The sequence below is a fragment of the Chaetodon auriga genome, chromosome 11 (genome assembly GCF_051107435.1).
Source record: "Chaetodon auriga isolate fChaAug3 chromosome 11, fChaAug3.hap1, whole genome shotgun sequence".
NCBI classification, from domain to species: Eukaryota; Metazoa; Chordata; class Actinopteri; order Chaetodontiformes; family Chaetodontidae; genus Chaetodon; species Chaetodon auriga.
In genome coordinates, this window is record NC_135084.1 from 16982544 (window position 1) to 17008033 (window position 25490).

The 25490-nt window shown below is 42.6% G+C and overlaps 1 protein-coding gene across 4 annotated transcripts; it reads left to right on the plus strand.

Moving 5' to 3' along the window:
- The first annotated feature begins 1718 nt into the window (after positions 1–1718).
- Positions 1719–25461, plus strand: col17a1b (collagen, type XVII, alpha 1b). Of its 4 annotated transcripts, none has more exons than XM_076743999.1 (56): positions 1719–1804; positions 3344–3408; positions 5562–5612; positions 5763–5870; positions 7192–7482; positions 7618–7674; positions 7814–7849; positions 7964–8014; positions 9410–9556; positions 9991–10500; positions 10623–10706; positions 10835–10897; positions 10998–11156; positions 11701–11793; positions 11883–11927; positions 12019–12162; positions 13449–14198; positions 14287–14337; positions 14448–14465; positions 14596–14622; positions 14734–14796; positions 14892–14996; positions 15111–15164; positions 15935–15970; positions 16103–16156; positions 16266–16301; positions 16387–16422; positions 16514–16576; positions 17002–17037; positions 17219–17290; positions 17394–17420; positions 17543–17578; positions 17681–17716; positions 17810–17890; positions 18053–18088; positions 18186–18278; positions 18977–19057; positions 19167–19217; positions 19335–19394; positions 19477–19536; positions 19643–19669; positions 19776–19835; positions 19968–20054; positions 20186–20224; positions 20347–20463; positions 20553–20675; positions 20759–20869; positions 21074–21208; positions 21297–21416; positions 21548–21727; positions 23107–23256; positions 23363–23608; positions 23793–23957; positions 24098–24178; positions 24270–24353; positions 24451–25461. In XM_076743999.1, exons 2-56 carry the CDS (start codon positions 3354–3356, stop codon positions 24504–24506), a joined length of 5637 nt encoding a protein of 1878 aa, XP_076600114.1. In that variant the 5' UTR covers positions 1719–1804; positions 3344–3353; the 3' UTR covers positions 24507–25461. The 4 variants fall into 4 exon arrangements, with proteins under 4 accessions (XP_076600114.1, XP_076600113.1, XP_076600116.1 ...); XM_076743998.1 differs by lacking the exon at positions 1719–1804 and adding an exon at positions 1989–2114; XM_076744000.1 differs by lacking the exon at positions 1719–1804 and adding an exon at positions 2963–2981.
- Positions 25462–25490: the final 29 nt, after the last annotated feature.

Below are 25490 nucleotides of genomic sequence, written 5' to 3' on the forward strand. Positions count from 1 at the left end.
TAAGAATAATGTCCAGGAGGATAGAAATAGACATACTGCTGAAAACAAGGACAATAAACCTGCTCAAAGATTCAAATGAACATCAAACATAGAACTCTAATGTCCATACAAGGAGAGGGAGGGTTTGAAAAATACCAAAATCATTCGAAAAGAGGCTAAAAATACATTGTTACATGTTGTCTCCACAATTTCCCTTCATCACTGTCTTTAAGTCAAATATCCAGGTACATAAATACAGATAAAACCCAGAAAAGGGCTTGAGCTGCCTGTCTTTTGTCCGACCACACACAGAGTGCCGCCTTCCTGGAAATTATTTTCTGCTGCTCTTTCTGAGGAGAGATTCTACCAGAGAGGTTTACCAGCTCAGCTGAGAACAAAGTGTGGCCTCCATGACGAGACGAACCTCAGCATTATCTCTATAAAACTGTCAAAAGCAGACTCAGCCTGTGGAGTCTATACGATCTTACAACCAAATAAATTGAGACTTCACGAGACACTGTGATGAAGACGCATAATGTCAGATATTCCTTCATCACCCACAGAAGAAAAACAGTACATCTTATCTCGTCCATCACTTCTTGTAATTTATCACTTTGACTGATGTTTCCTGGTTTACCTGAGGAAAAGAGGTGGTTTCCTTACAACACCCTGCTCTCACTTTCACAGTGGTAGACTAAATCATCAGTGCCTCACATTATCTTGATAAACCCAGAATGATGAAGTTCTTTGCCGTGCAATGCTCTTCTTTTGAACTCTAATCTCACCTAATTTGGGCACTTTGGAAACTGCTGCCCCCTTGTTCCAGAGAAATAACAAGCCCTCATCTGGAGAGCTGTTATCCCCAGCACAGACTCGAGTGTGTTTTAGCTCCTTTTTCATTTTTTTTCCACCATCCTGGAATCTGTTGTTTTAAACCAGCCCCTTTCCGTTAGATATGGCTTTATTCAAACTCACACGTAGATGTGAGCGGAGCAGCTCCTCCTCTGTTACACTGTCCTTGGGGCCATTTGTTTTCCATCATTTGAGCAGATTGGAGTCATGCTCACTGTGACTCATGCTGGGTGGGTGGATGTCTACGCAGGGTGTGGTGGGTGAAGGATCCTACTGGTGCTTGTGGTTGCCAGCGGAGCAATAAAGCATCCAATTTTGCTCAAAATTGCAGAAATGCAAATGAATGGATAGGGAACTCTTATTATGATCACACAGTTAAAAACAGCTCATAGCTTCTGGGAGTGTGCTGCTGGTGGAAACAGTCTGATGCTGCATCTTCAGATGTCACATGAAAACGATCATAGCCCCTAATCTCAATAATAAACAGGAAAACTGATCCTTCAGCAGCTGCACAAACATGCTGGACTGCCTGTTGTGCAAAGATGTGGAAGTCAGTTAAAATCACTTTGACAAGTATTTTGATGCTTGCACGCGTCTTCTGCCTGAAAAAGTGCTCGAGTGTGTGGTAAAATACTGTTTAGTTATGTAATAAGTGGCAGAAACCATACAGGCGAAATGCTCTGTTTCAGCTTCCAAAGTGCGCACCAGATGTGTTCCAGCTGCAGCAAGCTGGATTTGCTGCACACAGCAGATCAGCAGACCCTGAGATCGTTGCCCTCCTGCAATCCATGAAAGAAAGAAACAAAGAGAAGGAAAAAAAATCCCCCCCCCCCCCCCCAAATCACGCCTTTCCACCTCCTCCCAAAAGTTTGCCAGTTTCAGAAAGTGGTGACTAAAGCAGCAGCAGCAGCAGCAGCAGGAGGGGGACTTCATCACTTTTCTTTTTCGCAGTCGACAATCAGTCTCTGCAGAGGTGAGTCTGACAACTTAATTGGTTCCCTCAGGCGCTAATTTTTTTTATTCAAGGTTCAGCTTTTCGTGCCGTCTTCTACACCTGCCTGCCAAGCTGCAGCGCTGATGGGCGCGGCTGGGACCGGTGCCCAAATCTCTGTTTTGACTTGTCTGGGAAAGTTGAGCGAAAAGACACAAAGGGACCGAGGAGTTTAAGAACATCCCTCCACGGCGCGTCAGCTTCATTTGAACACGTTATTCCTCCCGAGGATCAGTCGGTCCATCTTGAGAGGAATCGGAGTTTGATAGATTATTGTTCGAGCTGGCTGAAGGTATGGAGTTTTAACAACAGGCACTGGAATATCCCCGAGACTTCTTCTTTATGTTTAACTCGTTTATGCTGGATGGTGAGGGTCTCTTCCCACGTGTCTGTTGCATCTCTGCACTAACTGCACTCTGGAGTTTGGTGATGGGCTGTCAAGCTCTTTTTCTTTTTCTTTCTAGTTTGGATTTATTGGCTTTGTGTGGTGTCCTCTGTATTCCTGTGGGGGGAAAAAACATTACCTCTTAACTTGTCTGTAAAATGCAGTAGGGGGGGTTTTGGGATGATTCTTCTGCAGGTGGCATCTATATAATTAGCCTGTTAGAGTGATCTCAGGATAGTTTTACATGTACTTTTCCTGCGCTATTTACATCCCTCTAAATATACTGCAGGACCTGGCCGAGCAGTAGCACCAGCTTTATGTGACAGCAGCCTTTTATATGTGCTGTGCAGAGATCAGTTACAGCCCTTAAAAGAGAGGTTTGTACAAACTTTATGGAAGTTGTAGATGTGTTTAGAAATGTTGCTTTTGTTGATATTCACTCATATTTTGCTTTTCTGAGAAGTGGAGGAAAGTGGAAAAACTTCCAAGGAAAGAGAGTTTCTGCTTTTCTGTTTCTATGTGCAGCACATGAAGCACATGTTGTTAAATGTCCCTGGCTGGCAGGGTGTGGTGAGGGGATGGTCTTTCAGAGCTGTGCAGTGATCCCCTCTTTTGTTCTTTTGTTAGTTTGCTCTCCAAAGACATAAAACGAATACAAAGTCTATTGAAATCTATGGATGATGCATTAGTTTCTGCAGCCTTTCTTGTGGTAGCCATGGTTCACATGAGATTTCGAAGTGTCTGGAAAGTCGTTTGTTTTGAAATGGACTGTAGGTGAGAGTTGAATGTGATCTGATCTATCTTGGGCTTACTGCAGAAGTTCTGTCTCCAGTTAATTAAAAGCTGGTTGTTCAAGTATCTACTGAAGTATGAGATTGTGGCTTTTAAAGAATGATCATGAGACTGTTGTGATGTCGTTATCATCATTGGCATGAAGTTTTTTTGGAGTAAACATCAGACAAAAGCCGCTTGGTCTATAACCCCCATCATGCCCGGCATGACTTGGAACATTTTTCCCATCAGATGTTTGCTAAAATGCCATTTGACCACACTTTAAAGTCAAAGATGAAACTTTTAATAGCAGTTGGGACAGCGTATGCATGGCCGTGGTCATCACTTTATCATCATCTCACCAGATAAAATGGGATGGACGAGTTAACAAGACAGATGGACTTCTCAGGAGGCTTGACAGAAGAAAAGGGTGAGATTTCTGAATTTATTTCTGAAGTTTTGAGACAAAGCCGCGACAAAAACACAAGTTAAAGGGTTGGTTCAAATCAGACACACACAAAAACCCCACTTTTTCACGCTTCGCTGTAGGTAAATGCAGATTCAGTTTTAGAGATCTCTGCCCGCTCCATCACAATGGAGGTGAATTGAGTCACATTTATAGAGCTCAAAGTCTTAAAAAAAACCCCAAACCCCTCTTTTCCAGTAACAAAGTCCCATTTCTACAGAACTGATTTTGGCAAGAGACATAAAAATATTATTCCTCACGTGAAAGCTGGCAGATTGGGGTAGCATAAAGTCTTCTGCACTTTTTTCCTGGGTGATGCTTTCGTCTCTCTTTTGGGGGCTTACGATCACTAACATCATGGTATGCCTTCACTGGTCTCGGGTTTCCACCCCTGTTCCTCACTCACTCTGAGGGCTCAGGGTGTAAGTCATGCTCCGGGTTTTCCTCCAGTAGTCATAGCCGAATGCAGAAGGACGGCTCATCTTGGCCGAACGACTTGTGACACGAGGTCAAGGAACGCCTAATTACATGTTTGACGCTAACTGAGACAAACATGTAATCAGCTGAATGCGGTCCCCGTGTTCTTCTCTTGTTTTATGTGTCGCTCCTAAAAGTTAGTTAGTAAACTTTGTGTATATATCACTTTTCAAACCAGTGGTTACAAAGTGCTTCACAGAAGAGAGAAAAGAAAGAGGGAAAAATGTTCCGAAAAAGATCATTAAAAAGCCAAAACAAGCGAGTTTTAAGATGCTTTTTATGCACCGATTTGGCTTCTGCGAGATCTTTCTCAAGGCTGTTCCACAGTCGAGGAGTGACAGCAACAAAAGCATGATCACCTCTGGTTTTTAGCCTTGACCCTGAAAGCCCCTAAAAGGAAGGAGGAGGAGGAGATGGACAGGAGCAGGGAGGCAGCATGAAATTCAACTGGAATTTACATTATCTATAACAGAATCCAGTATAACTCAACAGGCTGGCGCTGCAGAACAAGGTGCCTCCTAGTGGAAGACAGCTGTTATTAGTGCCAATTATCTTCACCCAGTTCATTATGGACATGACATGATTCATTTACACAAACTTCATTCCGACACATTGTTCATATTTAGCCTCTGTCTCGAAAGGGACTGAAATACATTTTCATTTTAAGTGAGAAAATGACGCCTAAGCATAAATAAGTTCACAGCACAGAGACTGAAGCTTCATCAGTGATGCTGGAAAAAGTCCTAAAGAGCACAAAGATCCACTTACTGCAAATTTCCCAGAGCATTCATGGAGATGGTTTTGTTGTTAATCTGTACTGACGTCTCATCACAACAAGTAAACTGTATCCATGACAACTAAGCAAACTCTACCCGCAAATGAAGGCCTTGAGATTTGGCTGAAAGCTCCGGGGAATCTAAAGTAAGTGTGTCCTGTGCTGAGAAGTTTTGATCAAAGTAAACAGCAAAGCTCTCGCGTGTTTGTTTTAATCTCGTCTGTGATTTATTCGTTTTTCTTTAGTTTAGACAAGAATTTATGAGATTGTCAAAAATAACGCGAACTTGAATTTGACTGAACTACCTAAACAGAAGCACTTGGTACCGCTCAGCATTCAGAAATGTTGGTACCACTTCCTAATAAATGATTTGTTGGGGTTTATTATAAGTTGCAACCAATGGCTTCATTAATGGATAATAAATGATTTACAAAGCTGCTCATTTATAAGACAATGAAGAACAACTTTTAGGGTTTCACTGTCGAATAACTCATCAACAAAAGATAGTCATTACTGAGTATAATGATACTAATCCATTGGCTACTACTTGTCAATGTCAACCTAAATGTTGTTCTTAATAATGCTCAAAACTGGCATACAAAGCCATTGTTTACTGCTCATATTCCCTGTCTTAGAAGGTGGTACTGACGCCTTCCCGACTCCACCGCATTGGCGGTAAACCCACCAATGAATCAAAGTCAAATTAAGGACGCGTAAAAATGATCACCATGCCAGTCATTCAACACTCCAGTCAACGCCCGCCATCTAGCACTAACATATAGAAGCTGCAATCACATCGTCTGCTGCAGATAAGTGCCAGGAGCTGCACAGAGTAATGACTGTCCATCTTTTTATGTGCTATCAGTTGTGACAGAAACTATAACCTCCACCACCAGGCTGACTTCTCTACCACCAAGTGAGTGTCTCTTTCCTCCACTCATGCTTGCTTTATTTATCGGCAGTAAACTAAATGCATGATACAGTAATTATAGCCGAGCGGTTCTAAAGGAAGCACCCGATGAGTAACAGCTTCTCCTTGTTTTGCTGTGTGTCTTCTCGTTGCTAGAGGGAACCAGCGGATCAAATCACAGGAATATGTCCAGCAGTGCTGGAGGGCTGGGCTTGGAGAAGAATGTCTTAACCCAGAGCAGCAGTGGAACTTATTTCACTTCATGTGAGAGCAAATTTCCACTCATGGTCCACCATTGGGAAGTTGTGGCTTTGTGTCTGGAGAGGTTTCAAGATGTTGAACGTCATATTTTTAACCCCCAGTAGAAAGACACAGTGATTTCTATTTCAGGGGTTTGTGTGTCCTTTCGCTTCACAAGTTTAAAAACTTTCCAGGCAGTGCTGGAGGAAGTATTAGGTTCTTTAGGTAATTTAGCTTAGCATTTTATCGTTGTTGGTCGAGGTTAATTTGAAAGTTCTGGACACAAGTCCACATTTGAGGTACTTCTATTTTATTTTAGTGCTACCTTTTCATGCCATTTTATACTTACATAGGGAATTATTGTATTTTTTACTCCAATAGATAGTTGGGTAACACTTGAAATTAAACTACACATATTCACCATTAACTAGTTACTTATTAGCATGCATATTGATAGCATATTAGCTCCTTATTGGTCATTGTAAAGCACTTACTAATGCCTTATTCTGCATTCTGAACATTCTCTACAATTACCAGTAGACTTTTCCCTCAATAATGCCCTTATTACTGCCTAAGTAAGTAAAGAGATTGTTGTACATTAATTAGGATCTTAATAACCTAACCCTTAATCACCCTCTAAGCACAAGAATAAGGCATAAACAAATGCTTTATAATGACTAATAAAGAGCCATTATGCTACTAATATGCATGCTAATAAGCAACTTGTTAATGGTGAATATGTGTAGCTTCATAAAAATGTGTTACATTATTATTTTTATTATTTAATAGTTGGACAAAAGAGACGCTCTCACTGTCAGCTCTGTGTAGTCGTGTTGACATTTTTAGAAACCCAACTGTCATTCAGTTAATCTAGAAAATAACAGCAGAGTACCTTTACAGTACTGTGGTATTGCTACTTTTACTGAAGTAAAGGGTCTGAATCATTCCTCCACCACTGCCCATAACGTCCCGAAATTTCCACGCAAGGAAATAATACATAACTGTTAATTCATCTGATCTTTCCTGGGAAGAACTTGGTAATTAGGGTCTAATTGTCAGTGTTCGATTGGTAGAAAATTGAAATTTGCCTGCAGGTAATCGTGAAACAAAATGTATGGAGAATAAAGTTTACAATAATAGATCAGTATTGACTTGGGTCAGTTTTTGCTGATTGACACAACTGATTAAACACAAACCACTGTCTCAGAACTGTCTACAAATTTTTATACTGCTGCGTTTAGGTCACCTTCATGTGACTCAGGCATATTCCAGTTTGTTTATTCTCGCTGCAGAGAGGATACAGTTGCAGGAAATCAAAAATAACATGCATGCATCACCCCTCCAGCTTCTGTAGGTGTGAACAGCAGCGGCTACAGCTCGTCCTCGGGAGCTTACCATGGAGGAGACTCCTCAGGGGGAGGCGATGGAGGGGGGGGCTACATAGACGGAGATGGTTACGGAGGTGGAGGAGGAGGAGGAGGAAGCAGCAGCAGTTATCTCGTGAGCTCGGTGTCAAAGGTCAGGTCCAGCTCGTCGGGTGGTGCCAGGAGAGCGCAGACTGCTGGCTCATCAGGTGGCCTGTCGCCAGTTTTCCGGGAGAGGAAGAACATATCCAGCCGCTCAGGAGGTTATGATGGTGAGATCCTGTTCATAAACCCAGCGCTGCCCGGCTGGCACCAGGGGTGCCGAGAACAGAAACTCGAAAAGAGAAGGAAGCCTTCGTGCATGAGGGTGCTGTTAACATTTCTGCTGTTATTGTGTTTTCTTCTAGGAAGTTCCAGTGCTAATTCCTCTCCAGAATTTACACGCAAAGATTATGGAATCTATTGTAAGTGAGAATAAGACCTGTGTGGGTTTATGTACTTTCTGATTGAACAGTGTTTTTCCAGCTTTATCCTCATAATGTGTCTGTGTGTGTATTTATGTTTTTTTTTTCCCCCTTTCTTTTTTCTCTGTTTTCTTTGCAGGCTCCAGCACCACAAGAGGGAGGAGCGAAAGCAGAGGTTTTCATTTTATTCCCCTCCTCTCCTCATTATTTCTGCACCATCTGACTCTGGATTGTCCGGGTTTTAGTTTTATTAAATTCGGGATTCCTTTGTCTATTGTGTGTTTTCCAGAGAGCGAGATCAGAGCCAGATTACAAAGTGCCTCTCCCACCACCTGCAGATGTAAGACCACTTGAGACACATTGATCCATTTGCTGTTGGTTATGTAATCCCTCATAAAGCAACAAAGCATCTTTATTTGAGTCTGTTCATTCAGAGAACCACTTGGACAGTGAAAGATTTTTTTACTGCTGGCTCATTTTGGAGCAGTATGATTTTTGAATTATGTTGCTGTCAAATGCTTTGGCTCAGTGTTCAGCATATCATGCATAGGACATTCCTACTCCTCCTCCACCTCTCACATGCATGTTTGCCTCCATGAAATTTCAATCAGTAACACATGTGCAGCTCCCCCACACCGGAGATATACAGCACATCAGCAAAAAGGAAAGGGTGAGACTTAAACAGCGAGGATCATGAGTTTGTTTGCATTGTGCTCATGTAGGGAAGAAGTTAAGGGGCAGATCTGTGGTGGCAACAATGGCACACATGAGTCACTGTTTGCACCACCTCCCATTTGAAACAAAAAAAAATGGAGTTTTATAGAAGTTGAATGCTCCCCCTGCTGATTAAAGTGTATAACTGCGATAATTTAATCCACATTTTTTTAACAGTTAGCCATTCTGTGCCACCTTAACCCCCCTCAGCTGGGTGTCACATTACAGAGCTGTACTTTCAGCACTGGTTTAGTGATTTTACTTAAGTTGCAGTCCAGCAATGCAAAAGCCAGAAGTGGAATGTAATTCAGTACTTTTACTCAATCACTATGCTTAAGTACAATTTTGAGGGATTTATACTTTCTATTTATGCTACTTTATATGAGGTTCACATCAGGTTTACCACATTGTATGATGCACTGTGACAGATCAAACTACCTTGCAGTATATAAAGTTGTTAGAATTAGTCCCACCTCCACCAGCTACATTATTAGAACTGATGCATCAGTAGTAATATTACATTAATCAGACAGTCTGACCGGGGCCCTCTACCTTTTACTTTTATACCTAAAGCAAATTCTGCTGCTAATACTTAGAGAATGTACCTCTACAAAAGTAAAGTTATGAATGCAGTTAGGAGTTAGGATGCGCTACTTGTGACGGAATATTTTTACAGTGCTCAATTGCTACTTTTACTCAAGTCAGAAAACCTCAATACTTCTCACCACTGATGAAAATACTCCATTATAAGTAAAAGTCCGGAACTGTCAAAATATTCCCTCAAGTAAAAGAACAAGTATTATCACTCACATGTGCTTAAAAGTAAAAAAAAAAAACTTTCTATAAGTTGCTGTCCAGCGTGATAATTTCAACCTTTTTTTTTTTTTTTTTTTACTTCAACTGCTTCTGCAGTTGCAGCTCTACAGTATGACTTTGCAGTAAATGTAACAGAGTAAAAAGTACAATATTTCTTTATATATTTCTCTTGTTGAGCATTGTTTGTGCGACTGTGGTTTTGCAGGGACGGAGCTGGATGACGTAAAGAAGCTGCTGAAGGGACGCTCCTGCAGCGTCAGCCCCACTCGCTCCTCCAACACTTCCATTACCCTGCCTGTCCCTAAAAAAGCCAGCGTGGAAACCAAGACCGTCTCTGTGGCCTCTCAGTCGGGTATATACTCTTACCAGAGTAAATCATATATGCACATACTGAAGATGCATAGACACCTTGTCTCCCTCCTAAAGATATGGGGTTTAAAATGGCCTCACTTCATGCCTCTTGTGTATTACGTTACATTCACAGACTCACAGAGCTAAGCATCTGGTTTCCAGAAAGATAGATCCTTTGATCTCAGACAACACATACCACAGTTAGAGTATGTCCAGAATCCTGACAGACTCCTTTTGGACATTTTGGACAACATAGGAGGAAAATATCTAAGCATTGTTACATATTCTACATACACATAATGCAACTTGAATTTTGGTTAATGTCTTAATGCATTAAGAAAGTCTCAACTTTCATTTTTTTTTTTTTTTAATCCTGCATTGGAGAGAATATTATTGACAGATTTTTTTTTTCTTTGTGTCTTCTCTCTCCTGCAGTTTCAACTTCATTTGGCTCTGGTGTAAGATCAGATGGTTTCCACACCATTGATGCATCAGGCCTGTATGATACCGGTCTGACATCCGAGCATTTTGATGCTGGTGTAAAATCAGGCCAGTACGATATAAGTTTGAAATCAGGCCAGTATGACACTGGTGTGAAATCAAGCCTGTATAGTGGCAGCCTGAAATCAGGTCAATATGATACTGGGGTGAAATCAAGCCTGTATGATGGCAGTCTGAAATCAGGCCAGTATGATACTGGTGTGAAGTCAGGACAGTATGACATGAGTTTGAAATCAGGGCAGTACGACAGCAGTGTGAGATCAGGCCAGTATGACACGCTGGATACTATACTCCCATCCTTCTCTTGGTCCACCTCCACGCTGCCCTCCTCCTCCACCACGGTGGTCAATGGCAACACCAGCAGCTACACGTACCAGACCAACACCAACAACATGCCAGGAGGCTCCTCGCCGGTCGGCCTCACCTCACCCTCATCCCTGTCAGGTGAGACCAAACGTCCCATGAATACTACCTGTTACCTGCAGGTGAAATGTGGTCTTGTTTGTAATGTAATAAATAAATAAACACTTCTCTTTTTTTCCCCTGTGTCCATCTCTTGTTTATAGTTTACGGCTTTCAGAATAATCTGGCTCCCACCTCTGGCAGTGTGCTCACCACCAGCGGAGCCAACGTAAACGCCAACCTGGGAGGTACATCAGCGCGTTCTCTGACATGCTTCATCAATATCCTCACACATTCAAATATCTTGCACTCAAAACAGCATCTTCCTGACTGTACGGAAGTCTTTATCTATGTGTGTATATGTGTGTATTTGCAGGTTATGGCGTTCAAAAGAACTTGTCAAATGGTGGTGGTGTCGTCAGCACTGGAGTCTCTACAAGTAAGTCCACAATAGTTTAAATTCCCCCTTCTCCCCAAGTTATCACAGTCAAAACTTCTGAAAGGATTCCTGACTGTCTGTCTCTTCCTGTTGTTGTCAGCCACTAGATCCCAAACTGATGATACTTATAAGAAAGACTATAAGTTCCTGATCTCTGAAAAGGAGAACGTTCCGGCTAGGAGGGACACAGAGATGCTCATCTTGGCCAAAGACAGCGGAAAGCAGTTCACCAGCGGCACCAGTGTTCATGTCGGAGGAGGTTAGTCAGAGACCTACTGCCCCCTTCTGGACAAACTCTGAATTTTCTCCCACCCTGTTTTCACATAATAGTATACCATGAAACCCTGATAGTGGTCTCTTGGGGGCTGTTAATGGACATGAAGTCGTGACACATTGACTAAGTTTCAGCCTCCTGGATCTGCACAGTCCTCTCATTCCATATCAATATCAGTCAAACATGACAAAGTCACCTGAACTGAATTAAAAAGTGTTTTTAATGGTTAATTTTAATTGTCCTAGACGTAGTGACCTCTGCAAGCAGAGCATCTTGCTTATTAACAGGAATTATTGACATTTTTTTCTTCTTCTCTCTTTAAATTGAAGATATTTGCTTAATTACATGATTCCTTTTTTATTTCTTTTTTTTTGTTTTTGATTTGTTGGTAGTGGTTGAAGCTCTTTCTCTGTGCATAATTGCATTGAATCATAATATTGTCTACTATATTTTGATCTTGTGTGCTGTTTTTATGCTTGCAACACAATAAATACAGTAAAAATGGTTTAAAAAGTGCTCAATTTTACAGGTTCACTGTCAGGAGACTCAATAAAGAAAGAGAAACTTATTTCAAGCTACAGTGAGACGATGCCACTGAAGACGGAGACAGGCAACTCTTACTGTGAGTGTTTGTTAAAAACATCGATAAAATAACAAAAAATGGTTTTGATTCTAAAACTAAATCACTGATGTTTGCTATGTCTTCATCAGATGGATCATCTGGAGTTGTGATGAAAGACAAAGCCACCTATGCAGGTATCTTTGATTGCATGGATGTTGACATTTACATGATGGCGAGTATTTGAGTGTTTGAAAGTGAGGATTTTGCTCTTTGCTCCGTCGTCAGAGATTCACAGAGACAGCGGCATCTTCGGAGGTGGAGGACTGTGCTGCTGCTCCGACTCCTGTTGCTCCTGGTGGAAATGGCTGCTGGGTCTTCTCCTCCTCTCCCTGCTCCTGCTGGGACTCCTCTTTGGGCTCATTGCACTGGGTACGGTCAACTTATAAAACATTAAGAGATTTAATGGGGAAAGACAGAAATCTCCCACCAAAGATAAAACCTCAGGGGTCGTGAGAGGACTCTGTGCAGCTGCTCTGCCATGAAGCGAGTGGGAGTGACCGTCTTTGCGCCAGTAAAATGTGTGTTTCAGCTTTTACAGGCTGGTGAGCATTATTTCACAGGCCTGCTAAGAGCTGTGAGGCAGTAAATGTACTCCTTTCCCTGGAAACTTGATCTGTGGGTACTGTCTCACTGCCATAAAGTCGGTCTGGCATTCATTGTCAGTGGAGCAGCTCCAGAAATTGCTGTTTGATGACATCAGAGACTCTAGTTTGTTTTCCTGCAGAAGGAGAGTTGATTTGGATTTTTCCTGACAAAAATGCGATAAAAAATTACCTGGAATAACCTCTCATTTAATGGATTTACTTAAAATCCTAATGAGCAGTTATCTGATCCTGTGCAGTACATCTGGTCTATTTACTGTCTTCAGGTTCACTTTGGTATCATAGTCAGAAAGCACACAATGTACAGCCGTCAGTGTAACGACACTCTGTGGTGGGTTACAGGTACATAGATTCATAAAATCTTTGTATTTTACATATTATGTGTTAAATTAAATGTGAATTGAATAGTTACGACATACAGATGTGTACACATCAAAGAGAGGCTTAATAAGGGTAGAAGTGACCTGTGAGATAATTAAACGTCCATTAATTTGGACACTGAAGTTAACATTAATGTGAACATTAAATGATGAAGATTGGAGTTCTTGGCTTTGATCTGTGATTATTGTAGGCAGCCCACCCAAATACACCCCTGTCCCATTCAAACAGATTAGTTTACAGTGTTATATTCATTATTTCTGTTGTCTTTCTCATGTCACAGTACATTTCTGTGCTTTCATTTAGATCAGAAAAGTGACTTCCTTATTGACTGTTTAGTTTGTGAATGCTATACATTTTTAATAGTAATAACAGTAATTGAAAAAATGCTGACTAGAATAACAAGAAACTTAATTTCTATAGCACATTTTCATGCATAAATGCAACACAAACTGCTTTGTAGGAAAGTTAATGACACTTACAACGAAATAAGGACTAAAGCAGTAAAAAGCTGTCAGAGCTCCTCATCCTAGACTGTGGCTACCACAGATACATTTGCAGCCTGTGATGCTATATTAGTTATTGAACTTACAGCGTGAGAATTATTCCTTATCACAGCCTAAATGTGTGCTCCTCATATGTGCAACTCACCAAATTTTGATGTCTCTTTCTCAGCTGAGGATGTGAGAAAGCTGAAGAATCGAGTGGCTACCCTGGAGGCCGAGTCCTCGGTCGCTGCTGCTCGTACCAGTCGGCTGTCAGGTTCTTCCAACGCCATCGACGCCAATTTGGACAGTGGAGGAAGCAGCCACATTGACAACACGCTACACCTGGGCGCTGGAGGTGGAGGTGGAGGCTCGAGCTCCAAAACACGAATTGCGATTGCTGGTGCTGGCGGTGGTTCCAACGGTGGCAATGGCATAGATCTCAGCCTCACAGGTGGTGGTACAGGCACCGGTGGGGCCGGTGGGGCTCGTGCTGGAGGTGCCGGCACCAGCTTCAGTGGCAGCGCAGGCAGCACTAGTACCGGTTTCAGCGGCAGTTCCAGCAGTGCTAGTGGTACCAGTGTCAGTGGTGGTACTGGCAGTGCTGGTGGTACTGGTTTCAGTGGCGCTACTGGCAGTGCTGGTGGTACTGGTTTCAGTGGCGCTACTGGCAGTGCTGGTGGTACCAGTTTCAGTGGTGCTGCTGGCAGTGCTGGTGGTACCGGTTTCAGTGGTGGTGCCAGCAGTGCTCATGGTACCAGTTTCCATGGCAGTACAAGTTCTGGAACCAGTTTCAGTGCTGGCAGTGCCGGTGGTACCGGCCTCAGTGGTGGTGCTGGCTTCGGGACCGGAGTGACTGGAGGACACATAGACAGCGCTGCTCTTCAGCTGATGATCCACCACATGTTGAGAAATGAAATCCAATCACAGGCATTCAGAGGTATGACACACATTTACTGACCGCATAAACTTACACACACACACACACACTACAGTCATTTTCACTGAACTGGTGTCCTCTGTCTCAGGTTTTCTAGCATCCTCAGTGCAGGGAGAGAGAGGACTGCCTGGACCCAAAGGTGAAATTCACACTTCATTTCTTTAATAGACTGTAAACGGCCTTTCTCTAGTTAATCAGCATGAGCTGTAATGAATTCACATTCATTTATGTTTTTTCTGTTCTGTTCAGGGGACACTGGACCTAAAGGTTTGGGAGTGAAATCACTTACTTACAGAAATCTTTTTCAGATTTTTCAGTTGTAGTTCTGTAGATCAGGTGTATTTCAATATGTCTGTCGTCTCTCATCATTATCAAATTTTTGCTTCACTTTTCACAGGAGATGCTGGTTTCGTTGGAGCTCCAGGTGAGGAATGATGACTAATGTTTTCCTTCCTCATTACCGGTATTTTATATTTTCTGAGCACTATTATGTGACATCATAATGTCATTAACTGACTGTGACCTTTGACCTCAGGTGCTCCAGGTCCAATGGGACATGCAGGCCCTGAGGGTCCTAAAGGACAGAAAGGAAACCAAGGTACAGAGAGCGCCTCAGTTCAAACTACATGGTGCAAGAGCACTGGTTGGCTTGTTTTGAGTGACACATCTTATCTGTATGCAAAATCTGATCAGGTGATCATGGACTGGATGGGCTACCAGGTATCAGGGGTCGTGAGGGCCCAGCTGGCCCCAGAGGTGAGCCAGGACCTTCAGGCTTTGGACCGAAAGGTGATAAAGGTATGACTCAGATTCCCAGCGGTATCAGAGCTTCTGTGTTTATCAGTGATACTAAAAGCTCTGAGTGTGTCTTGATTGTGTCACTTCAGGATCTCGTGTGTTTGGTTTATGTAGGTTCTCCTGGAGATCCTGGAGTTCCTGGGCCTGCAGGATCTATCGGACCAAAAGGTGAGATCATTGAGCATAACTCCTGACCCTCATTTTCTTTACATGTTTACATAAACAACAAATGAAAACATCTAATTTCTCAGTGTTTTCATTTGACATTGCCTTTGAGAAAAGGTTCATCTTTACCGGTTTATTAGCTCATGATGTATGAACAACAAACAGCACCAGGTGGCAGCATAGAGGCAGTTTGCTGCTAAAGCCTGCACATAATTAAGTGAAAAGCAAACAAGATCTCTGCTTCGACACAGACCATAAACATATGTCTATGGACGTAGACACATACAGTCAGTAGGAATAAAAACACCCTAAATGATTAAACTCCTGCTGCTTTTACGGAGAAAACACCACAACATGGACGTTTGAGCACGTGATGGCTGTTCAACGTGAAAATGCTTTTCTCTGAATTGCTCTCTGAGGATTATTTAAATTACAAGCACAAGAACAGCATTAATTCACTGTTTCAGCAGGTAACAAAGCTTCACAAAAACATTTTCTGTGTCCCATCCCTCCTCATAATTGTAAGGCTCTAACGGTTTGCTGTCCATTGTTCCTGTTTATAATAGAAGGAACCCATTTAAACCTCAAATGAGGAAAGAAAGACACTCTTAGTGCTGTTTAATTGTGCCTTTAAAGATATTGAAACTGTAGCATTTATGTATAAGTACACATATATGTATCTCCTAATCTTTGTAGATTGCTGCATTTGTCAGTTCCCACTTTTACACCATTGTGTCAGTTCTTTAACTCCACATTCTTCATCCCTGTTCTAGGCGCACCTGGAAATCCTGGGCTTTCTGGACCACCCGGTCAGTTTCTCCCTGTTCCAAAAACACGCACTTAGCTGAATATTATCTCAAATTTACCAGCAGCTGCTGAAACTACTGTTGGCAGCGCCTCGACTGAATCCCTGACATTCTACATGAACTGTTTTGCTGTAGGTCAACCAGGTCCTCAAGGTTTCCGTGGAGAGGCAGGGCTGCCAGGGTCTAAAGGTGGGTTACATGGACATTGTTCGGCTGCTAAATACAGTGAAAGTCATAGTTAATTTAGTATATTTTTTATACTATAATGTTACTCACAGTCACTGTTGTCACTCTGCAGGTGACAGAGGGCTTAATGGATTTCAAGGAGCCAAAGGTTTGTTGTGACTACTTCAGGTTTTAATAGGATTTGTGGGGTCAATGATTGTTTCTAACCACAGTTTAATTCATGTTTATCTCAGGTGAACCTGGTGACAAAGGTCTCAGAGGTCTGCAAGGTCAGTTCAGCTTTAAACTCTATTTAAAGCTGTCAGATTGGCATATTATATACTCTGTACAGTTTCCTAACCTCGTTGTCTCACTCCTCAGGTGAAGCTGGTTTACCAGGTCTGCCTGGATCAGCTGGAGAGAAAGGATCCAAAGGGTCAATGGGTGAGTCTTAGGACCTCCGGTCTCAGATCATTAACTAATTCTCACACACTTGGATTATAGTATTCTTCTTTTTGGTTTTCTGGCAGAGAGTTAGAACTATTAATTCAGTTTGCTTGCAATGGAATAAGGTGATCAAAACAAAAAAATCACCAGCAAATGTAATGTAGTTTCGAGATCAGCTTTAGTTAGCTGTAATAACCTTGATTACAACTGATGTCAATGTGGCAGTAGAGTGTATTAAATAAATCCACCAGAGGGCAGCAGAGAAGCGTCTGCTCATGGAGCCTCCTGTGCTCTCCCTACTGCTCATTAAAGGAGTAACAGACACTGAAAATAAACATAACAACAAAAGATTGTTTTTTAGAGTAGCTAATGGATCAATATTCAATATCGTGTTTGTGTTTTCTTTGTTTTTATGTCATCAGGCTTGTCTGGAACTGATGGTCAAAAAGGATCCAGAGGTGAGCGAGTCATTATATAAAGTTTACATAGAACGAGAATTACACATTAGACAACTCAAGAATGTACGAGGCAGAAACAAAGAAAGAAACTTTCCCTCTCCGACAAAATATTTAGGATTTCAGATGCATAAAAAAAAAAAAAAAAATCCTTATAAATTCTGTTTTTATTTTTGGCCCTCAGGTGACCGTGGATCTGCTGGGCCCCCTGGACTCAGAGGTCCTGCTGGGCCTCCCGGAGATAATGGACTTCCAGGTAAACTGAGCCTGGAGTTATGAAACTTGATCCTCAGCTATATTAAAATGATCATGTGTGGATAATATGACATGATGTATTAATCATATTTTCCCCTCTGTAGGAGGACCTGGGCTTCAAGGACCACCAGGTACCACTCTACTATTAATACAGCACATGTTGTACTTTTATTTTTAATTCTGCAGCGTGCTTGTAAATCCTTTCCTTTTAATGTTCACAACACTAAAAACGTACTTATCTTTTTACTTTTAGGAATACCAGGAAATCCAGGACAACCTGGAGCCAAAGGTACAGCTACTAAACTCCAGCTCCCTTGAGGGCATTCTGCTTTCTAACATATCATGTGTTTTGCACTGTTACTCTGCATCTGATTGCATGTATCTGTTTTAGGTGATACAGGTGCACCAGGACGAGTCATCAGTGCAGGTAACAGAAGTTGATAAAACTTAGATTTCAATGCATTAGACAGTAGTTTTGGTATATCTGACCTCTTCTGTTTTCTGACTTTTTACTCTCTAGCTGGCTCCTCTTCTGTTGCCATCCCAGGACCACCTGGGCCTGCTGGTCCTCCCGGCCCTGCAGGACCCCCAGGATTATCAGGTCTGAACTTTTAAAGTCCGGAAAGTATACAGATGATGTCCTCGACATTCTGTATATCTTCCATCTCCGCCCTCAGTGATATCATATCAGTAGTAGCAATACACATGACTTTTGTGATGTGTGAGTGTGTGTTTTATAGTCTTTATTGATTTACCTCCTCAGGTCCCATTGGCCCTGCTGGTCTGCCTGGCCAAACTGGTAGGTGTTTTGTTTTTTTTGGCCCTAAAGGAAATTTCTTATATTCAAATAGGTTGCCCTTGAAGCCTCATATTATGCATTTTGTGTGTCTTCACAGGTCCTAAAGGTGACAGAGGATATAAGGGAGAGCAGGGAGAACCAGGAATAACAGTGAGAACGACTGAAAGTATAAGCTCAACCAGAGCTGAGAGTGAGTGCTTTTTTTTTACTGGTTTGCTTTAAGGCATTCAGCATTTAGAGGCGAGAAATAACCTGCTGCATCCATGGTGTAACATTATCTGCTACAGAATATAATTAAAGTGAGACTGTGTGACTTTTGAGAGGAAAATAAATAACACACTCTTCATGCTGCAAATGAAAAGCTGAATTCATAAGAAATCCAGTTCAGTGCACGCAAGTATTTTGATGCCAGTAGCTGCAGTGGTGAAGGAAGTATTCACATCCTTCACTTAAGTAAAAGTATTAATACCACACTGAAAATACTCGGTTACAAGTAAAAGTCCTGCATCTACAATCGTACTTCAGTAAAAGCACAAAAAATGAAAGTAAAAGTACGCAATGCAGAAAAATGGCTTCTGTGACTGTTGATATATCTGTGCTATATTATTAGATTATTATTACTCTGGTAGCTTGTGGTGGTTAATGTTAGGAAATAAGAAAAATTAGATTACAAAGTCAGTTTGATGACACCACTCCCTCCCTCTGCTGCTGTCAGCGACCTGTTAGTACAGTATTTACCTTTTATCCTGCAGTTTCCATTTGTGACCACAGGGGCCGCTGTTCAGCAAAATAAAACAGAAATTGTAATGTTCTGCACCTTTAGCCTGGTTCATCCTCCTCCACAGAGCAACATACTGTTTGTGACTTAAATGTATGCTTCTCTTTTAGGCCAGTTTAGCTCCAGTGGATCCTCAAATCTGGTTGGCCAACCTGGCCCACCCGGCCCACCAGGTCCTCCTGGACGTCCAGGTAAATGAAACACACCATCAAAGCTATCACCTTTAAGGATTTTGATGATTTGTTTGACATCATCTGAGAATGATCTTGCTGCTGACTGTTTAAAAAATGTTTTCATCAGGAGATTCAAGACAAGGACCTCCAGGACCACCTGGACCTCCAGGTGAGCCAGGTACGTATTTAAGCTCATTTAATCCACTGTTTCAAGCACAGACTCTGCACACTGTGGTGTGTTTGTTTTTTATGTGAAGCTCATCCTGTCTTCATGTCAATCTTTTCTGCTGTATAGGATATGGAAGACCAGGACCTAAGGGAGACAAAGGAGACACAGGATATGCATCCAGCTCTGGTATGATCCAAACCTTGTGCTATGTCTGGATGCTGTTCGACATGTAATGAACAGTAACATTTCAACACTGCTTCTCTTCCAGGAACATCCTACCCAGGACCACCAGGACCACCCGGGACTCCTGGGCTTAAAGGATCTCAAGGTGATCAGATTCTGTGAAGATCTCTTACTGTGTGCCTCGTTTAAAGAAACATCCTCTCTTATAGTTTTAGCAGTACTTTATTGTAACATGTCGATCGTTATTTTAGGTTTGCCTGGACCAAGAGGATACCAAGGTAATTATCTGTCTCTAATATGTGTGCGTTTTTTAAATCACTCACAGCATAGATAGTTGTGAGCCTTCCCAACATAAATAACTGTGATATATCATGTGCGTCTCAGGTGAACCAGGCCAGCCAGGTGTGCCAGGCAGCCCAGGAAGACCAGGAAGCTCTGAGAGAGGTCAGCCTGCAGACACAGATCAGACTGCATCACATTTCAGGGATTTTAGAAAGACACATTTGCAATAACCTCAAGCGCTGAGGATGTGCAGGCTTAATGTATAACTGCATATTTGTTTTTTGTTTTGTACAGTGTCGACGTATTCCGGGGGACACGGGATCCCTGGACCACCAGGTCCACCAGGGCCTCCTGGACCCCAAGGACCACAAGGATTTAAAGGTAAACCCACGAACACTTACAGAATCTGTGAATGTTGTCAGTGATTCATTGTCTGTATTTCAGAATAAAAACTGTATTTGCCTGTGTGTTACATGAGGATAATGCTTTTGTTGTTGTTCATCATTTCTCAGGGGACACTGGATCTCCTGGTCTCCCCGGTTCTTCAAGAGGTAGAAAAAAATCACAATTATTATCCAAACTACAAAAATACACAAAGTCAAGTTGTTTTTTTTGTATCTCAACTAGTTAAGAGTGGCTTCAATGTTTGACTCCACCTAACGTCTTTCCTCAGGCTCACTCTCAGTCTCCCAAGGGCCTCCTGGTCCCCCAGGTCCTGCTGGTCCTCCAGGCGTTCCAGGTTCCTCTGCTTCCTCTAGTGAGATGCACCAGTACATCAGCGACTACCTGAGTAAGAGTTTTTCTGAAGCGAGGTCACAAACTCATAGGCTGTCAGAGGGACAGAGGAGAGTCTGAACGTGTTTCATGTGTTCTGTGCAGGTAGACGCGGTCTGCAGTCTGGAACCCCCGGACCTCCAGGTCCACCTGGACCTCCAGGAGTCCCTGGAAGCTTCTCAGGCTCTATGGACGACATCGCCACTCGAATCATTGCATACATCCAACGTAAGCCTGCTCTTTTCCACTGATGTTATCATAATAAAACTATAGCAGGAGAGGGTACCGTTAACTTTGTTGTGCAATTGCAGGTTCAGGCTCAAGCTTCGGCAACGGCGTCCAGGGTCCTCCAGGACCACCTGGTCCTCCTGGACCTGGCTCTGGTTCCCTGACAATCAATGCTCTCATTACCATGCTTCAGAGTGAGTATGATACATATCTTAGCTGAGCCAAATGGTATCAGATCTAAATATTATCCACGCTGCACTCCAGATATTTACAGTTCACTGTCTTTGTAAACTCTTCAACTTCTTCTCTTTTCATTGTGAAGACAAACAAGTCTGAGGACTGAGTTTTTCAGAGGAAGCCCCGGCCTAAACTATGTCTCTCTGTTGTGTTCTGCGTAGGAGATGAAGTGAGGAGATATTTGGCTGGACCACCAGGACCACAAGGACCACCAGGACCACCGGGATCATCAGTAGGAGTTTCAAGCAGTTACAATGTAGAAGAGATCTCCAGATATGTCTTCAATATCATGAATGGTGAGCACAGGTTGCACTAACAGAAAACAATAACCCCGGAGTGGAGTCTGGACTAAATCCATCAAACTGCTTTTATTGTCATTTTCAGACAGAGGGGTTGCTAGAGGTCCACCCGGTCCACCCGGTCCACCTGGTCCTCCTGGGGCTTCTGGTGCAGCGGGCTCTGGCTTTTCTACCGCTACGATTGACTATTCTTCATTGATGAGAAGTAATTTTATTTGATTTTTCCATTGACAGACATTGACATTGTTCCACCTGGAAAGCTAATCACACATTCTCCAACAACAGTGAAAAGTTAGTCACCCACTCGTCATCTTCCTCCCACTTTCATCTACCTAGATTCAGACTTCCGCTCATGGATTAACTCTGCTGTGCAACACGGTCCTCCTGGTCCTCCTGGTATCCCAGGGCAGCCTGGCCCCCCTGGTCCTCAGGGACCACCAGGAGTCACCTCTGCCACTGTCTACGGGTCAGGAGGTCGTGGCCACAGCCTGGAGGAGATTCAGCGTTACCTGCAGAGTAAGTCTGACAGACAGGATGAACACAATGTATAAAAAGTCACTGCTAATACTTATTCTTTCAACAGCTAATGTGATGGCTAAGATTCACATAGCAAATGTCACGTTAGCTCTTACAACATATAAAACTCGTCAGATAAATATGACCCAGGCACATCTTGTACACACCATTTCATTGAATGGAAACCATAACCTACAACCAATGTTATTACACTGTGTGAAAGGAAACACTCATCCAAACATTAATTATCATCATATCTGCTTCCCTGAGAGAATATTTACTGAAAACCGGATTAAATATTTATGCACATATGGCTAAACAAATTTGAATTTGTTGTAAACATAAACCAAAGGCGATGTGTTTGCAGATGCACTTTCAGTGTGTTTGCTTCCAACAGGAGGAAAAAAACTCTGCAAAAAACCCTGAAAATGAACGTGGAAATGCTTCATATCAGCCTCAATCACTTCATGCTGCAGGCTTGTGTTAACACTGTAACAATAGTTTCCAGTTGATCATGTCCAGTACACCATGTTTTATTCAAGTCCAGACCAATCTGTCAAAACATACTGTTTCAGATCAGTTCCATCCCTCAACATTTACGTTTTCAGGGTCCATCTGCATTTGAACCTCACATCCATCCATAAATAAAATCTCCAAATCTCATTATTTACACCTGTAACCACACCCGACAGTGACTTTACAGTGCACTGACCCACCCTGGAGCCCTCTTTAATGTATTCTCTATAAACACAAATCTGCATATTAATGCAGAATCTGTAGGCAAGGGTTAAGAGTTTGGTGGAGGAAGCGTTCTGGTTTCCATTTATAGTCCATCTGTAGTCCCAGTTGAATTGGCCAATCACATTTGAGCAGCCTTTGGAGAACACATTGGCCTGATTCAATCTCAGAACCCATCGGCTATCATCTGACTACAATTTAGCTTTTTTTGGTAAACTGGGTACGTGTCAAACAATGCAGTCGTACTCGTGGTCTCTCTCAACTCCAACTCGAGTCTGCTGATCAGACAGTAAACAATGGCTGACACACAGAAGAGGAAGTCTTGGCCAGGATATCCGTTACCTGTTCTCCGGATATCCGCTGGCTACGCTTGAAGCCCCAAAACATTGGCCGTTGCTCCCAGAGGCTAAGTCATCATCAGATGATAGCTGATGGTTCTAAGATTATCTTTATTGTGATGTAACACAACATTCCAGCGTTAGAGCCAAAGTTTATGTAGCTTAACATTCAGCAGGCGTTAATTCAATTCTGTGGTTGTTATGACTGTTTGTTTGATGCTGTTAACCTAAATGGGGCCATAAGGTTTCCTCATCCTGCTGTGCACTTAGAATGACATTAACTTTGCACTGAATCTTTCTCAGGCTCTGGGTTCAGAGGTCTTCCCGGTCCTCCTGGTCCTCAAGGTCCTCAGGGACCACCAGGCCAATCGGGCGGTTACAGCGGATCAGTATCCTACAGTGGAAACTTCCCTCGGGAGAGCATCCGTGCTGAAGTTCAGGAGTATCTGACCAGTGAGCTGCTAACTTCCCACACAGACAGATTAAAGACATGCGATCAGTATGTGCTGTCAGACAGAACCTCCATAACTTAAACGTGAAATGAACTTTTGTTTTTCAGGCGACAATATCCGTCGTACCATCATCGGACCTCCAGGGCCTCCAGGACCAAGGGGTCAGAAAGGAGAGCGTGGAGAGCCGGGTTACGTCCATGGCTACACGCACAGCCAGAGCTACTCTCAGGGCAACTCTCAGGGCGACTCTCGCTCTCGCTACGGCTCGGAGCGCAGAGACATGGACCACAGCAGGCTCGCTGAGACACTGGACTACTCCAACGTCGCATTGAAAGTCACAGACTACATCAAGAGTAAGTGCATTACAGCTGTCAAACATTTTACTCACTTAGTTGGTCAATATGCTCTAACTACCGTTCCCATAATGCATTGCTGTGGATTCAGTGAGTTACAATGGCCAAGGATGATGCTTTTAATTAGTTTTGTATGGCCACACGAGTGTCTCTACAGTACTTTGATATCACAACCCCCCTCTAGATCAAGGCCTGCTGCAGGACTATCTGGTTGAAGGTCCTTGGAAGACGAATGTAAGAGCGATTCAAGGCCCCCCTGGTCCACCTGGGCCTCCAGGACCAGCTGGCCAAAGCCGCGTCATCGGTGCCTACGGCAATGTCACAGCTGACCTCATGAACTTCTTCAGAAGTGAGCAGACACAGTTATGACTTTCCACATACTGTATCAGGTTCAATCTCACAGCAGTGGAAAACTATCCAGACTTATGTAAGCGTAGCTGGAAAATGTTGCTTCATCATGACTGAATCTGCGCCTTTGCTCTTGCACAGCCTATGGCACCATCGCCGGCCCTCCAGGAGGCCCCGGACCAAAGGGAGACAGAGGGTACCCAGGACCCAAAGGAGACAAGGGTACATTTAAACAGAGACGATGAAACGCTGCATGTTTTCCAGAGTAATATTATAGTGGCATGACTGAGACAAGAGTTTTGTGTGTTTACAGGTGATCCAGGACGCCCTGGTTTACCAGGACTACCAGGGTCCTACACTGTCCAAATTCCACACCGAGTGCAAAAGAGGGATGCAGGTAACCTCAGTCAAAATGTTGTCAAACCACATCAAAGATGTCCAGCATTACATAACATGTAACTCATGATTTCCCCATTTTCTTTCATCCACTGCAGACAACAAAGTGGTCGGTCGTCACAAGAAGCATCGCCGTCAGGCCATCGGTGGCTAAAGGCTTAATGTACTACTGGGTCATGTCACATTTCATTTTTACTCATCTTGTTTTTTTTAGGTTCATCTGTAGCAACGCAAGTAGTCAAAAGTGCTCCTTATTCTTGCCATTTGTAGAGAAGTCAGAGGACAACTTGAGAAAATAAAAGTGGCCAAAAAAATGCATCAGTCTCTTTAAAACAGCTTCAGCAGAGGAATGACTTTAGCTGCTGGTCAGTGTTTTTGACACAGACGTCTTTTTTTTTTTTACATGTGGGTGTAAATGTTTACTTTGCTCAGTAGTTGCTTGCATTCAAACTTTTTCCAGGGGCAGCTTTGTTTAAGAGAATATCTATTTTTAAGCAGTAAGTAGCTGATGCTTTAATTGGACTCAGCATCTCCTCCCACAGCTTGTGTAACTTGAGTGTCTGGTGTACTTTTTTTTTTTATTCATTGTCTTTAGAGGATTATCTTGTATTGAGGACTATATGAGTGTTAAATGTAACTCTTCAATGTTTCATGAAAGAGTATAATTCTGTCAGATTATCCACATAAATCAAGGCAGCGTCTGGCCTTAAAGACAGCATTTATCCATTCACCCCCATACGAAACATTTTAAAGATAGAAAGCAGCATTATCTGAACCTGACACAGCCCCAGCCAGGGTGAGGGTCAGGTGTGCAGCAGGTGGGGACGAGGGTCGCAGTAAATGTTGTTGCAGTCAAGACTGATTTACTTGAAAGGTTGGTTAAAAAAAAAATGGTTGAGAGAAAGGGACTCAGATAATCACTAAGAAATGACTGATTGGAGTGTATATTTTTGTATGAGAGCGCACTGAAAATGATATATTTTCTTAAAGTGTTGGAAAGATTAAATTATAAAATGTTCCCAGAATATGTTTGACATGATTGAACTTATTGCCATTTGATCCGTCTGAATCTGAAAGACATGCAAATAAATCTATTTTTGGACTTGTGAGTCTTGATATTTGCATGACTAAAACAAAA

Bases quoted from the DNA above. Each gene is read 5' to 3' on its own strand.
- col17a1b (XM_076743999.1), top strand. From the start codon at position 3,354: ATGGACGAGTTAACAAGACAGATGGACTTCTCAGGAGGCTTGACAGAA. The intron at 9,557-9,990 runs GTATATACTCTT...TCTCTCCTGCAG, and splicing joins CTCTGTGGCCTCTCAGTCGG to TTTCAACTTCATTTGGCTCT. The intron at 10,898-10,997 runs GTAAGTCCACAA...TGTTGTTGTCAG, and splicing joins CAGCACTGGAGTCTCTACAA to CCACTAGATCCCAAACTGAT.